This window comes from Lucilia cuprina, chromosome 5 (genome assembly GCF_022045245.1).
Source record: "Lucilia cuprina isolate Lc7/37 chromosome 5, ASM2204524v1, whole genome shotgun sequence".
Taxonomy (NCBI): Eukaryota; Metazoa; Arthropoda; class Insecta; order Diptera; family Calliphoridae; genus Lucilia; species Lucilia cuprina.
Window position 1 is genome coordinate 19,458,703 of NC_060953.1, and position 14,092 is coordinate 19,472,794.

At 27.8% G+C, this 14,092-nt stretch overlaps 1 protein-coding gene across 27 annotated transcripts in view; it reads right to left on the reverse strand.

Annotated features, from left to right (window-relative positions):
- The window catches only part of LOC111683232 (myosin-G heavy chain), a 122,860-nt gene that overhangs the window by 13,998 nt on the left and 94,770 nt on the right, over nucleotides 1-14,092 (reverse strand). For 22 of the 27 annotated variants that reach the window (XM_046951432.1, XM_046951429.1, XM_046951427.1 and 19 more), the window contains 3 exons: nucleotides 10,811-11,025; nucleotides 5,711-5,761; nucleotides 256-882 (listed from right to left, as the gene is read on the reverse strand). In XM_046951432.1, the coding sequence (XP_046807388.1) occupies nucleotides 256-882; nucleotides 5,711-5,761; nucleotides 10,811-11,025 (893 nt within the window). The remainder of the gene's footprint in view (nucleotides 1-255; nucleotides 883-5,710; nucleotides 5,762-10,810; nucleotides 11,026-14,092) is intronic. The other 5 variants (XM_046951434.1, XM_046951437.1, XM_046951435.1 and 2 more) reach the window with 5 other exon arrangements.

Consider the following 14,092-nt stretch of genomic DNA (forward strand, 5'->3'; position numbering starts at 1 on the left):
CCAAAAATGAAAAGCCAAACTCTGCGGGTGTTAGTTACGAATATTTTATCGCTGTAGTTGTTTTTTGTTTAGTAAGTGTTAGATATGAACAATTAAAACTAATAAAAGTAAATTCATTACAAATAAAGTTTTTACAAAGTTCTTGATTAACATCGTCCAACGTTAGAAGGACTCAATTGAAGGGGACAAACTATACGAAGCAACATCAATTATTAGCTAGCAAGTTAGTGTTGGCAAAACTTTTGTTGCACTTACAAGATTACCGCTTCCGGAAATGTCCACCATTCCAGCAATTTCTCTTTGTAATGCATCGTATTGAGAACTGGGTGAAGTCGAGCGAGATGTCTTCTTACGAGGTGGTTTTATAGGCATTTGCTCAACATCCGTGTGCTTGGATTCCGGTTCAGATTTGTTGTCACCATTTATATCCGTTTGTATTTCACCTTTACAAATCAAAGGTGGCGTATTGGTCGACATTGATTGGGTGCGACGTAATTTAGGTTGTTCGGCAACATCATCGGTGGTATCACTTTCAATGGTGACAGTAGTAGTTGTAATTGAGGGTACAGCTGAAAATGTTGTCACACCACCGGGTTCTGTGTAAACGTGTTCGTACACATGACAGGGTACCTCTCTGCTGGCTTCTTCTTCGGGTTTGACAACGTTTGATTTTCGTTTAATGGATCTGGATCGTAGATTCTGAACAGCCGTGGCAATTATACCTCCTGATGGCTCTTGATAGAAGTGAACACGTGTCATAGGTTCAGATGTTGGGGTAGCTGGCGTTGCTGGCGTTACACCCATACTTGTTCCAGCACTCGAAAGTCCTGCTGCAGCCTTTTCAGACGATAAAGCAGCATGAAATTCTCGTTCTATTATTTCCTACATTTTTGTACAGTTACTTGGTACACCAAATATAATATTGTCTTGATGATATATATATATTTTTTTTGGCATTGTATTTGAGTTTGAGTTGTCTATGAAGTAGTATGTTGAAGGGAAAATGTTTGTTCGTTTGTTAGAAAATGTATGCATCAACATGGAAATATGAGAGTAGTTGTTAATTGTTAGTTGTTCTTTGGATATACTCACATACTTAATTAAAAATATTCTTGGTAAATTTTGAATGCATTAGTTGATGCACAGGAGAATATGGTTATGACAAGAAATTATTGCTATTGAAATGGCTTAGTAACGCTCTGAGTTAATGTTCGTTTTAATTATACTGGAAAGTATGTTATTGCTAATACAATTTTACCTCCTACAAAGTTTCAACTAACAATTTCTAGGTAAATAGCTTTAAGCTTCCATTTTTTGGAAAGTATTCAGCAAAAGTTTTGTTTTATAAAACTGACCATCATGTTGCCAAAACTGAGAAATTTCAATTTTTATACGAGTATTTAAAACAGAGTAATTTATTTCCTAACAATTTCCAGTCACTTTTGATCATTTTAAACTGCTTATGTTTTCTTTTCATATAACAACTTGTACGGTACATAAAGATACATACATAATAAGTACACGCAATTGTGATAAGTCCATTCCATGCTTAAAGTTTTAAATTGCTCAACAATAAGATTGATAATGGTAAGAAATGGGATTTTAATAAATATTTATAGTATTCGTACAAACATTTTTGTTATATTTATTTACAAAAAGTCTGTTCATTAACAAAAAAAAAAATTGTTACAAATTATCACAAATGTTTTTGTATTTCAAGACCAATTTAAATTTTTTTTTGAAAATTAGTAACAACTTTTAGTTACATACATTTTATACATACATGATTTTGAACTAACTTTCTTGCCTAATTCTAAAATGGGGTTTTCTATATTTTATTTTGTTTAATTTAAATATTTAACATTTTATCAATTCCATTTCCATGCTTTATATCATATTGTTTATAATTCTTACTTCGGCCTAACTAGTAAAATATTAACTTTACAGAGTCATAGACTAAACCCAAAATATCTACTTTCTCAGAAGGTTTTTGGTTTTTGTGATATGTTAGGTTACAATAACATAGTGATACACCAAAAAAATGCAGAGGTTCTTGTATTATTATTCCATTCCGTTATAGTCCATAGAGTTGGAATATACTTTTCCCCGATCACTTTAGTTTAGTTACTTATTAAGAGCAAAAGATGTTGAAAAGAACTATATTTGGTACTTCAATCGATTTTCAAATCTGATATTTTGTTTTAAGGATACAAGTGTTGTCTCATGGTCAAATGTTTGAGATACGGCTATCTAAGTAAAAAACCCACACTTTTTTCACAATTTTTAATTTTCTTCATGCTCTACCTTAAAAGAAGCACATTGAGTTGCGTTTTCAATGCTGGTCTATTTATAAAAATCGATGAAGAAAGTAATGAGTTATGCTAAGTTTTGTAAAAATACTGCATTAGATTACTTAGATGGCCGTATCTCAGGCATTTGACTATAAGTTTATTTTTTGGATTAAATGACAACACTTGTATCCTTAAAACATAATAACAAATTTAAAAATCTGAATAAATAAAATCAAATTATTTATATTCAAGTGGCAATTAATGTTTTATTTTTTATACATCTTAATTGTGTATCAGACCATCGCTATTCGTTCCGTAACTTCCGAGATGCAAAAACATCACTTCAGTTAAGAACAACGTAGATGGAATAGACTCTCTTGATTCGGCAAAAGCACAACGCTGTGCCGACTATTATTTTTTATAAATTGTTTTATAAATATATAAAAATAAAGGTCATTACCTGTCAAGGAAGGATAATTCAATGGATTTACTTGTTTAAGATACAGTATATCCATCACTATATAACCCAGCACAATTCTCATTTATCAGACACATTCATGATAGGTATATGGGTAGGTAAGACTCTTATAATCTCTTCATTAACATTTTATTTGATTAATTCGACATCAACCCATTTCCAAAGATCAGTTTCATAGTCACTTCTCAGAGGGATATCTGTTGTATTTTCGACAGCAACAGTAGCCATTCTTAGAACACCACAAAACAAATTTAATTTTAAATATTACTGTAAGATCAAAATTACGGAATTTTTGACACCCATTTTGAAAGATTGCAGACAATTTTTAGCATGTCGTACTGAGATCAATATTTTCAATCACTGGTAGGGCATTGAGGTTCTTACTCCTTTTGTTCAGACAATATCGTGTGTAATGTTTCCACAACACAGATACGGACATAGCTAATTTATCTTAGATTTTACAAAGTCATATATATAAATATAGGAAATTTTCTTTTATTTTAAATTTGAAAAAATCAACTTTATGTAATTAATATTTCTTTCTTTTAATAACTTGAAAATTAAATGACGTCGAATAAGTCCATAAAATTTTGTGGTCAAGAGTATTTCAATGTTGAAGAAATAAACACTTAAATTTAAAATTTCTCTCAAACGAACTTGAAAACAACAAGTTTTTTTTACAACTTCTGGATGCTATGAAGACAGCTTACAACTGAGAAAGTCAAGACTACAAATTTTTAAGCGTCATCTGACAGTTATTTTAATTACTTTAAAAAAATTGTGAATTTTAATTTTTTTTTTAAATATTTAGTCCATGAACGATCGACCTAAAAATCGGTATATGATGACAAAATTATATAACTAATTTTACAAAATTTTCTTGCAAGAAACATTGTAATTTTCAATAAATACGGGAAATTTTGGAGAATGAAGTATTTTAATACCTATTGAAATAGAAGATGAGCACATATCGCACTTATAGATGCTATTCGTTTTTTATTCGAATTTAAAGCCAAACTATATATAGTCATTTTGAATGAAATATGTCACTTAAACGAAATTTTTGGGACTCAAACTTTTTCCTGAAAACCTTGGTGCAGTATCAGAAAAAAATTTCGAAGGGTTCCTAAAAGGGATGTAAATTTTATCAGTGAACTCTAATAAATATACTTTATAACTCTATAAAAGTGCTTTTATCTCCAGATCTTTACTATATATTTTCTTATATAATGTCTAATATTATCTAATGTCTGTCAACATTTCCACGTCTAGGTACAAACGAGAAACGAACCAACGCTTTTTATCACAATTTATCTTATTTTTTGTTTAAAGTTCACAGAATATAAAAAAAAACACAATTGAACATTTTTGTAGCCATTCGAACCATAGAAATGTGAAAATGCGCAAAACAAGAAATAGATAAAACTGAATTTAAAGCCAATTACAGCGTAAATAAATATCTTGGTAAAATTAACAAAATAATTAATAAAAGAAAGAAAAAAATAAAAACTCATAAGCAATTTTAACGAGTCCTTATTAACAGAATATTGTAATTATTTGTTTCAAAAATTGTTTCCCAATTCGTAACTCATGAAGAGAGTGGTGTATCCTAGAGAATCAGTTAGTCGGTAATAATATTTTCAGCTGCTTTCAAGCACATATACACACACTCACACACAATTGCATAATGTCTTTCGCACGCATTTCCTTTCGCTGTATGTGAGTATGTGTTATTATTCATTAATTGTTTTCTTTTGTATTTCATATAAATAATATATAATATTTTATTAATATTTACATGTTTTGTATGTATGTAAGTGTGTAAATTCGATTAAATACATTTCAAATTCTAATTATTGTAATAGTAACTGTAAGCATTCTAAATAAATGTAATTAAAAGAAATTATAAACTAAACTAGTTTTTTTAAATGGTTTTGTTAAATATTTATTTACATACAATTAAAAACTACTACGGAAATACGATAAATACGATTAAAACGAATACACACGTAACATTTTTCCCAATTATAAGTGACCTTAAAGTGTGTTTTTTTATTTTATTCATTCTTTCTTTTGTTATTTAATTATTAATTTCAAGTTTTCATTTCTTTTGTTTGTCTTATATTTTTAATGAACGGATTTGATGGTCAATATGTTTCAGAAAACAAAACATTAACAAAAGAAATACATTTGAACATATAAATGGTCCTTAATCTTGAATTGAGTTGAAATCGTAAATAAAAAGAAACAAGAATATTTTATTTAAATAAATAAATTAACAAAAAATAAAAGAAAAATTAAAAGGAATATAACTCTATAAATGGCATTAAGTAAAATTGTTTATAAATAATAAAAAATACTTTCAAAAGCGTGCGTCTACAAAGAAATCAACTAAATGATTAAACGAAAAATTCATAATAAATCAGTTTGCAATTCAAGCGAAATTCACATGCCATTTTTGTTTGTTTGTTTATTTGGTTTTTTAGTTTAAGCGTTTTTTTTTTGAAATATCAAAAATTAAGTTTTGAATTTTTATATTAAATTATTTTGTTTTGTTTTAGTTTTGACTATAAATTGTTGCCTCAAACGAATTCAGTACTTTTATTTTCAAATATCGAATTCTAGAGTTTTATTTAGCAGCGTTTTTTTGTTTGTTTGTTAGTGATTTAAAGTGATTTTTGACGTGTGATGTGATAGTTGAGTGGTTGTGTGAGTGGATGAAAGGATGTCTGACAATGTTGATAATCAGTGTGAATTGGTGAATTTGGAGAATTTGGCTGGAATATGTATTTTATATTTAAATTTATATTTGTTTTGTTAATAATTGTGTCTTTTGTGTGTATAAACATGGATTTGGATTTAGTTTTGATTTGTATATGTATGTATATGTTTGTGTTGTTTTGAAAAGAGAGAAGAGGATGTGCATGATTTGATAGCTTACCAAAGGACTTGCAAGAATGACTCCAATCCTGCTTAGAACCGCTGGAAGACGCTGGAAAATTTACATAAAATATTGTTGATACTAAAACACACTTTAAGATTGGTGTTAAATCAAATATGTAAATGTATTTTGAATTTCTTTTTTTATATGTCTTAACTTTAGTTTGAATTTAAGTTTAAAATTTATTAAATTATGTTTCTCGTCATTATTATTTCTTGAAATTAATTCAAATAATACGATTAAAATGAAAACTAAATACTTGTTTAAATTAAAGAAACAGAAAAGTAAATTGCTCTTTTTGTTTTTATATTAATTTAAATGAAAATGTAATGAATGTTTTTTTAAAGTTTATTTTTTTCATAATTTTCAAAATCAAAATGATTCTTTTTATTTTTTGTTAGTTACACAGATCGATTTAAAAGGTAATTTTTAAGTAAATCACTGAAATTGGGAACAATGTTAATAAATAGATTTAGATTTTGTATATAGATATTTTCAGTTTTTTTATTTTCATATTTAATTAAACTTTTAATACGAGTACGTTTAAATCGAAAATTTCATTTAAACAACAACTAAATTAGTATTCTATATGTATATTAAATATGTTAGTTATTTATTTAAAAAAAAGATTTTACAATAGAGTTTTTTTAAAAAAAAAATCTATTGAAATATATCTTGCCTTTGCTCTGATTTTTCTTGATATTTAGAAATGTATGTTAACATTTTACTTTCAAATTTAAAATTGTTATTGCTTTTTATTCAGGAGAAATGTCTTTTCATGCGTCTTTCAGATGGTCGTAGTAAGGTACGCAAAGTTTAACATATCGAAAAAGCATACCCAGCAAAAATAAGACGAAGTACATCCAAAAGAATAACATTTATCACCACTTCAAAAATAGCACTCAAAATTAGATACAAACCAGTCTGAAACTAGAGATAAAATGAAATAAAACTGCGTTCACAGTTTGTTATTTCGTGATCCTGTTTTCTTGCAAAATGTCAAAAGAGTAAATTTTTATCAGCAGTTCAATTGAGTAAATTATATTTGATTTTTGCTTTTTTGGAAGTTTTTTTTACTGGATAAGCATTAATATTTGGTGTCTGACTCCTAAGTTACGACGAAAATATTTTTATATTTTTGATCACAACTTATTTAAAAGTGTTTTCTTTTCACTGCGAAAATGTAAAAATAAAAAAATCATTATAATAAAAATATTATTCATACACATCTTATTTTTTGGCGAAGATATTATTTGTTTGGTCTGATAGCTGCAAAATAGCGATCTCACAAAATTTGGTAGACAGATTTTGGCTCATACATTTTATCTCTGTATTTTTATTTCTGGGCAAGTAATAAGCGTTGAAGTAATTTTCTGAAGAATACAGGGTCAATTATAGACTCTCTCAGAATATAATAAGGACCCAGAATATATAAGTTTTTAGGGGTCTTAGGCGAATATTTTAATGTGTTCCAGAAGTTGTTTTTCATGAGGTGGAATAATAATTCGTATGACTACAGGCTGCCTAACTAACAACTATACTTAAGCTTGTTTTTAGGAGGCATTGCTTTTTTTCCGAGCGCTTTCTTAAATCGTGAGCACCCTCATAATCTAAACATAATGGAAAAATTTATACCATTTTTGAAACTATTTGATGTTTAAATGTACCGTGATACTCCTAAATCTTGATACATTCAGTGCCACAAACTCAATATCCGATTATCGTTTAACTGGTAGTAAGTCTGTCTGTTAAAATCGTTTTGAAAAAAATACAGATTAAAAATATGGAGGAAAAAGTTACTTTAAAATTTCAAATATTTTTCCAAAAATTGTTTGGTTATATTCTCAAAATTGCTTTAACGAAAAGTTCGAGAAAACTGTTAATAAAGTTATAGAGTATTGGAATTTTCTTCAATATTATCAGACAAAATGATAAAACACTACTGTTTAAAAATGTATAAATATAAAAGTATTTCAGAAATTACAAATTTTAGCAAAAAAAAAAAAAAAAAAAAAAAACAAGTAGGAAAGTATAGTCGGGCATGGCCGACCATATGATACCCTACACCATGAGTATATTTTTACAATTTTTACTTTTATAAAATTTTTATTTTTTGTAAAGAAACTTTTATGTTGAATATTACCATAATTCCAAAATATTTAAGCCATTTATTGATAAAAAACTAAAATTTCTAAATGAGGCTTTATATAGGTCAAATATGGGCCGATCCTCGGTAAATTTGGGAAAAGGATATATTTCTAAATAACAGTTAGTTTTGTTGAGTTTCATTGCGATACAAGTCAATTTTAGACGTTTAAGTCATTTTTTGAAGGGGGTTTGTATGGGGGCTAGGGTCAAATATAGGCCGATCCTTACGAAAATCTGCAGTATCATTTATACTTATATAAAACTTATTTGTGTCAATTTTTAGAGAGATAGCAGAATATTTGACGTAATTATGGTATAAAAAGTTAAAATCGGGAGGTACGGTTGTATGGGGGCTAGGTGAAATAATGGACCGATTTCAACCATTTTCAATAGGCTTCTTGTGCCAAAAACCATGCTTGGTCCAAATTTCATCAAATTATCTTGAAAATTGCGGCCTGTACCTTGCGCACAAGGTTTACATGGACAGCCAGCCAGCCGGACAGACGGACGGACGGACATGTCTTAATCGACTCAAAAAATGATTCTGAATCGATCGGTATACTTTAAGGTGGGTATTGGACCAATATTTTTGTATGTTACAAACATCAGCACAAACATATAATACCCTCCCCACTATAGTGGTGTAGGGTATAAAAAAAACATTTTAGTTTGATACTAAAACAAAATTCATTTGTCTATCCCTGATTTGAGTACAAATGTTAAAACCCAAAGAAGTTTACATATTGGGTGTATATAGAAGCAGAGCATTAGGTGAGCTTCTATGACACTAATAAAAGTGTTATGTCGAGTTCTCCAAAGGAATCTGGTATCAAGCTTAATGCATAAATGTTGGAGAGTATCGTGGGGACTTTAAATTAAAGATCAGATCAAAAAGTATCGCATACTTATAAAAAATGCTTAAAATGTATAGATTTAGAATCGAAGATACTAATTTAGCATTGTCGTATTTAGTTTGGAACTTAATGAAGTCAGATTGAAAATATCGACCATTATAATAAATAAATCTTTTAAAAAATTACTTTTAATTATATTACAAACTAATTTAAACTTAATTTACCGACTAGAAGCGAAGGCGCAACTACTGTTCTAGCACATGATCAAATTTACTATATGGACTATATATGAGAAAATAATACATATAATACTATATATACATATATATACTATTTTTAAAATTTATAACTTCTTAAAATTAGAAAAAAAAGTTTAATGTTAACATACATTTCACGGAATTTATATTGAAGTGTATTCTATTATTGTTTATTTCATGGTTGATCACATTTTATATACAATGGAAATACATACCTAAGTCCTCTAAACTACTGTAAGTGGACCTAAGAATTTAGACAATTTTGAAGTCAACTTGCACATTATCATAACAATATTTAAAGTACGTTTTGTTTTGTAAGAATTTTTCAAAAATATTTAATAAAATATTACAAACAAAAAAATCACAATAGACGGGAAACAAAAATCAAATGGATAAAATGAGATTTTATTAGACACGCACACACACACACATGAACACATTAATAACAATTTGGTTAAGATCATTTATAACTAAATATTGTTATTGATATTGATTGATGGTTTATAGTAATTGAATAATTTGGTTAATTGATGCAAAAACAATTAAAGGAATTAATTATTATTATATTATTATATTATTATTTTATTGTTGTTTATTGTTGCAGGACAAAAAGGAGTACAAACCGAAAATAGAAAAAAAAACATTTTCACACATACCAAAACAAACAATCAGAAATTATAAACAAACTGAATTTAAATAAAAATTTAACTAAAAATTTTAACAAAAATAAAAACAAAATATATTTATAATAAATATTAAGTAGGAGAGAGAAAGAACTGGTGTTGTTGTATATTTGAATTAAATTTTAAATATTTTTATATTTATGTAAAATAGAAACACATAAATTATTTTTCGTTGTATTTTTAGTTTTGTTTTTTATTGTTAAAATACAAAATGCTACTAATAGTTAGAAATGTTTTTTTTTATTTAAATTAATTTATCACTAAGTAAACAGAAAATTATTAGGAATATAAATAAAAGATTGTTCTTTTTTGTTTTTGATTATTATTGTTTTAAAAATATAATAAATAAAAACTCAAAAAGTTGAAAATATATAAATAAATTTCTAATATTTATTAAAAAATTTAATAGATAAAGAGAGAATTTTATTTTAAAAATATGAAGAGAATATTGTTGTTGTTATTTATTATTAAATATTTGAGGATACATTAAAAAGAGAAAGAATATGTAGAGAGCGTACGATATAATACTTTATAGAGAGTGAATAAATCGATTGTTTGTGATCATTAGAGAATGAACCATTTCAAAAGAAAAAAACATAAAAAATGAATACAAATGATAAGGAGAAAATTCAACAAAAAATGGTAAAGGAAAGTAAAAGTATAATCGATTGATTGACTGTTTTATAGAGAGAATAGAGAATACAGGGTAATCGAAAAATATATAACGAGATAAAGGGGGAGAGAGGTAAGAGAAAGATAGATAGATTGACTGATTGATTTTGTTGTTTCATGAATTGTTCGATTTTGATCCGTTTTTGTTTTATATTTTTTTTGATTGGTTTTAAAATTTGATTCTGTTTAAACTGATTTAGCAATTCAATTTATGCCACTCCAAAAAATATGTTTTTATACATATTCCTTAAAGCGTTCTAAATTTTTATTATTATATTTTTTCAGTTGTTTTTTATTCTATGTATGTATGTGTTCAACGCGATAGAGAGATTGGAGTTCATAAAGTTCATATAAACATACATACACAGTTTAATAAATAAATATTTAAATGGAATAAATGGACTAACTAACTGTACTTGATTGGTTTTTCTACCTAAAAGTTTTTTTTTGTAATATTATTGTTGTTCGATTGATTGTATACATTACCTGTGTAACAGGATTTTCTCCGGGTCGATAAACTACATTGTGCTGTGGCCGCTTACGTCCCATATAATTGACGCAAACAAATTCCAGCAGGGACGCGTAAATGAAACACATGCAAACTCCATCCCAGACATTCATCGCTGTAAGATTCGAGACCACTGGTAGTGTGCTGCGGAAACCGTTGGATGTTGTGAAAAAATTCAACATTGTTGTTACACCTTTTTTCCGTCGTTATTGTTGTAGTTGTAATTGAAAGTTTTCGTTATACATATTTTTGATTTAAAACGTAACATGGGAAAGAAATTAAAAATCGATTAATATTATTACCAAATAAATAAAAAAATGGACTAAAAATAAAATACAATATGTTGTATTTTCAATATTTTTTCTTCTTTTTGGTCTATTTTTGTTTGGTCTCAATGTTGCTGATACATTTCAATGATAGTATTTGAATATTTGATTTTTTTATTAATATTTGTTTGAACTGTTTGAGCGTGAAATGATTGAATTTGTAGGTGAATGTGTATGGGTGTCTCTGAGGGTATGTGCGGTTATAGTAGGTGAACGCAATTGGATTCGGCAAAAGCAAAAATATGGTATAACTATATCTACGAAAGGCAACATGGATAAAATTTGCCATAGATGTGCATGGAACTAAAAGTGCATACGATTAAAGTATATACGTTTAAGTATAATATATAAATAATGTTTGCATACTAAAGGATATGACATATATATGATTATACCTAGTATATGGAGAATTTCGTGTCAAGTGACCCAACTTTTAAAATCATTGTCTTGCGATTTGGGTGAAATTAACATTTTTAAAAATTAAAAAATAATTAGGAAAGAATGAAGAGAAAGCTATCTGAACTTCTTTAGACAATTTTTGCTAGGACCAATAGGTGAAAAAATACATTCACTTGAATTAAACCCTGTATGACCAAAATGTATACCTTTGACCCTCTCTAAATTCTTGACAGATAGAGCCGAACCTACTATCCAATATTACTAACGTTTGTGCAAATTTCAAAAATCAATTTTTTGAGTTGGGTTACGTGACATGAAATTCCATATATGTAAGTATGTATACATATGTACGTATGTATAAATATTCATATTTATTATCTTTTTTTATTTCATTATACATATGATGTTTCAGGAGATCTATTTTATTTTATTTTAATAGGTGTTATATAGTAATTGAATAAATCTTAGCAATTTCAAATTTCTCCCAGAGATATATGAATATGAAATTTGTTATAATTAAATTCCAAACTACATGTATAAGACAATGCTAAATTTATATATTTGATTCTATAGCTAGTTCATAAACGGCTAATTTCATATCAAATAACCCAACTCAAAAAATCGTCATTAACGAAAATTGCACAATTGGATGGATAGACCATGCACAAACTGGTCTATCCATCCAAAGTTGAACATTTTGGACAGACAGAGTTTTGTTCAAACGATTTTCCCCAAAAAATTTATTGTTTCAAAATAAAAAAAAAATTCCATTTGAGGTTATTTATCTAAAAATGAGTAGTATTAAAATAGTGAGCGTTTCATATGATGCCATATGATACCCTACACCAGTCAGTATGTATGTTAAAAATGGGGATTATTTAAAAAAATAAAGCATTTGGTTTGTTTTTTAACTTTATTTCGGAATATTTTTACTTTTTTTTTTTTGGCAAAAAAAGAGATTTTTTTAAGAGGGCCCAAAGAGGAGTAGGGCAAAATATGGCCCTATCCTTAAAAATGTTGGTAGGGGGAGTTAAGTCTTCTTCAGTATTATTTATGTAGAATTTAAAAGTGTTATTAGTGTTTGTAAGTGAGTTTTGACCTTTGAGTCATTTTCTGAAGGGGAGTTTGTATGGGGGATAGGGTCAAATGAAGCCCGATCGTTACAAAAACCGGTAGTGTCATCTTAAGTTCTATAAAACTAAGTTTTGTCGACTTTTTTTAACATAATAGATCATTTAAGTTAATTATAAGCCAAAAATCCCTATTTGGGGAGTACGGTTGTATGGGGGCTAGTCGAATTAATGGACCGATTTTAACCATTTTCATTAGGCTTCGTCCTTGGGCCAAAAGAAGAGTGTGTGCCAAATTTCATCCAATTATCTTGAAAATTGCGCACAAGGTTTACATGGACGGACATAGCTTAATCGACTCAGAAAATGATTCTAAGCCGATTGGTATACTTTATGGAGGGTATAGGACGAATATTTTTGTATGTTACAAACATCAGCACAAACCCAATATACCCTCCCCACTGAAGTGGTGTAGGGTATAAAATAGAACTACCGGAATATATAGGGTGTGGGGTTCCCCGCAACAACCCATATATTTGTCTGCTGATAGCTCTGAAATAGATTGAAAATTTAATTTTAAGTAGTCAAATGTTGGTAATTCACTGTACTGTGTCGGCTCTGCATCAATGTAGAGAGACCACAAAAAGTCGACGTTGAAATCTTGTTCGTCTTGTTTTTTTTTTTAATTTACATTATATATAAAATTTAGGTCGTAGAAAAATTGTTTGAACAAGTATGAATGTATAGTCGGGCGTGGCCGACAATATGATACCCAACAACAATAATTATGTTATAAATGTACATTATTTTTGTTTTTTACTTTATTTTGAAATATTTTTAACAAAAATAGAGAGACATTTAAGTCTACTTGTAAGTTATTTAAATAGAATAAATATATTTAGATGTATTTTCTTGAGTATAAGTTTTTCTCCATAAAAGGTAACGTGATAAAAAAAAAATATTTTTTATTTTTGTTAATATATTTGTTAATATATTAAATATCGGATCATATACTATAAATTCCAGTAAGTTTTGTAAATATGGCAAACAAATAAATAATATGTCGATATGTATCAGTGAGAATATCGAAATATTGCAAATATTTAAATCATATTTCATAGGATTAAAAAAAATTAAATATGAAAGCAGCTTGTTGTGTACTTTTTCATGAGGTCCTTTTTCTTTTCGTAATGAATTATCTTTCATTTTTTTATCATATATTTGCTGTTTTTGCACCGTGGTTATGAATTAGAGAAATTTGTGAAATTATTAACAATATCAAAAAGTGGTATTTTAGTTAATTTTTTTAGTATAAGATATTTTTAATGCAAGGGTAAAAAACGCTTTCTGATTTGTCATGTTTATGTTTTGAGTTTTGACCTCATGGGCCTACTAGTGGCTCGATAAGAGGTCCCCAGAAAAGAACACCTTTCTGGGGACTTCTTACTAGGACATTTTTATTTCA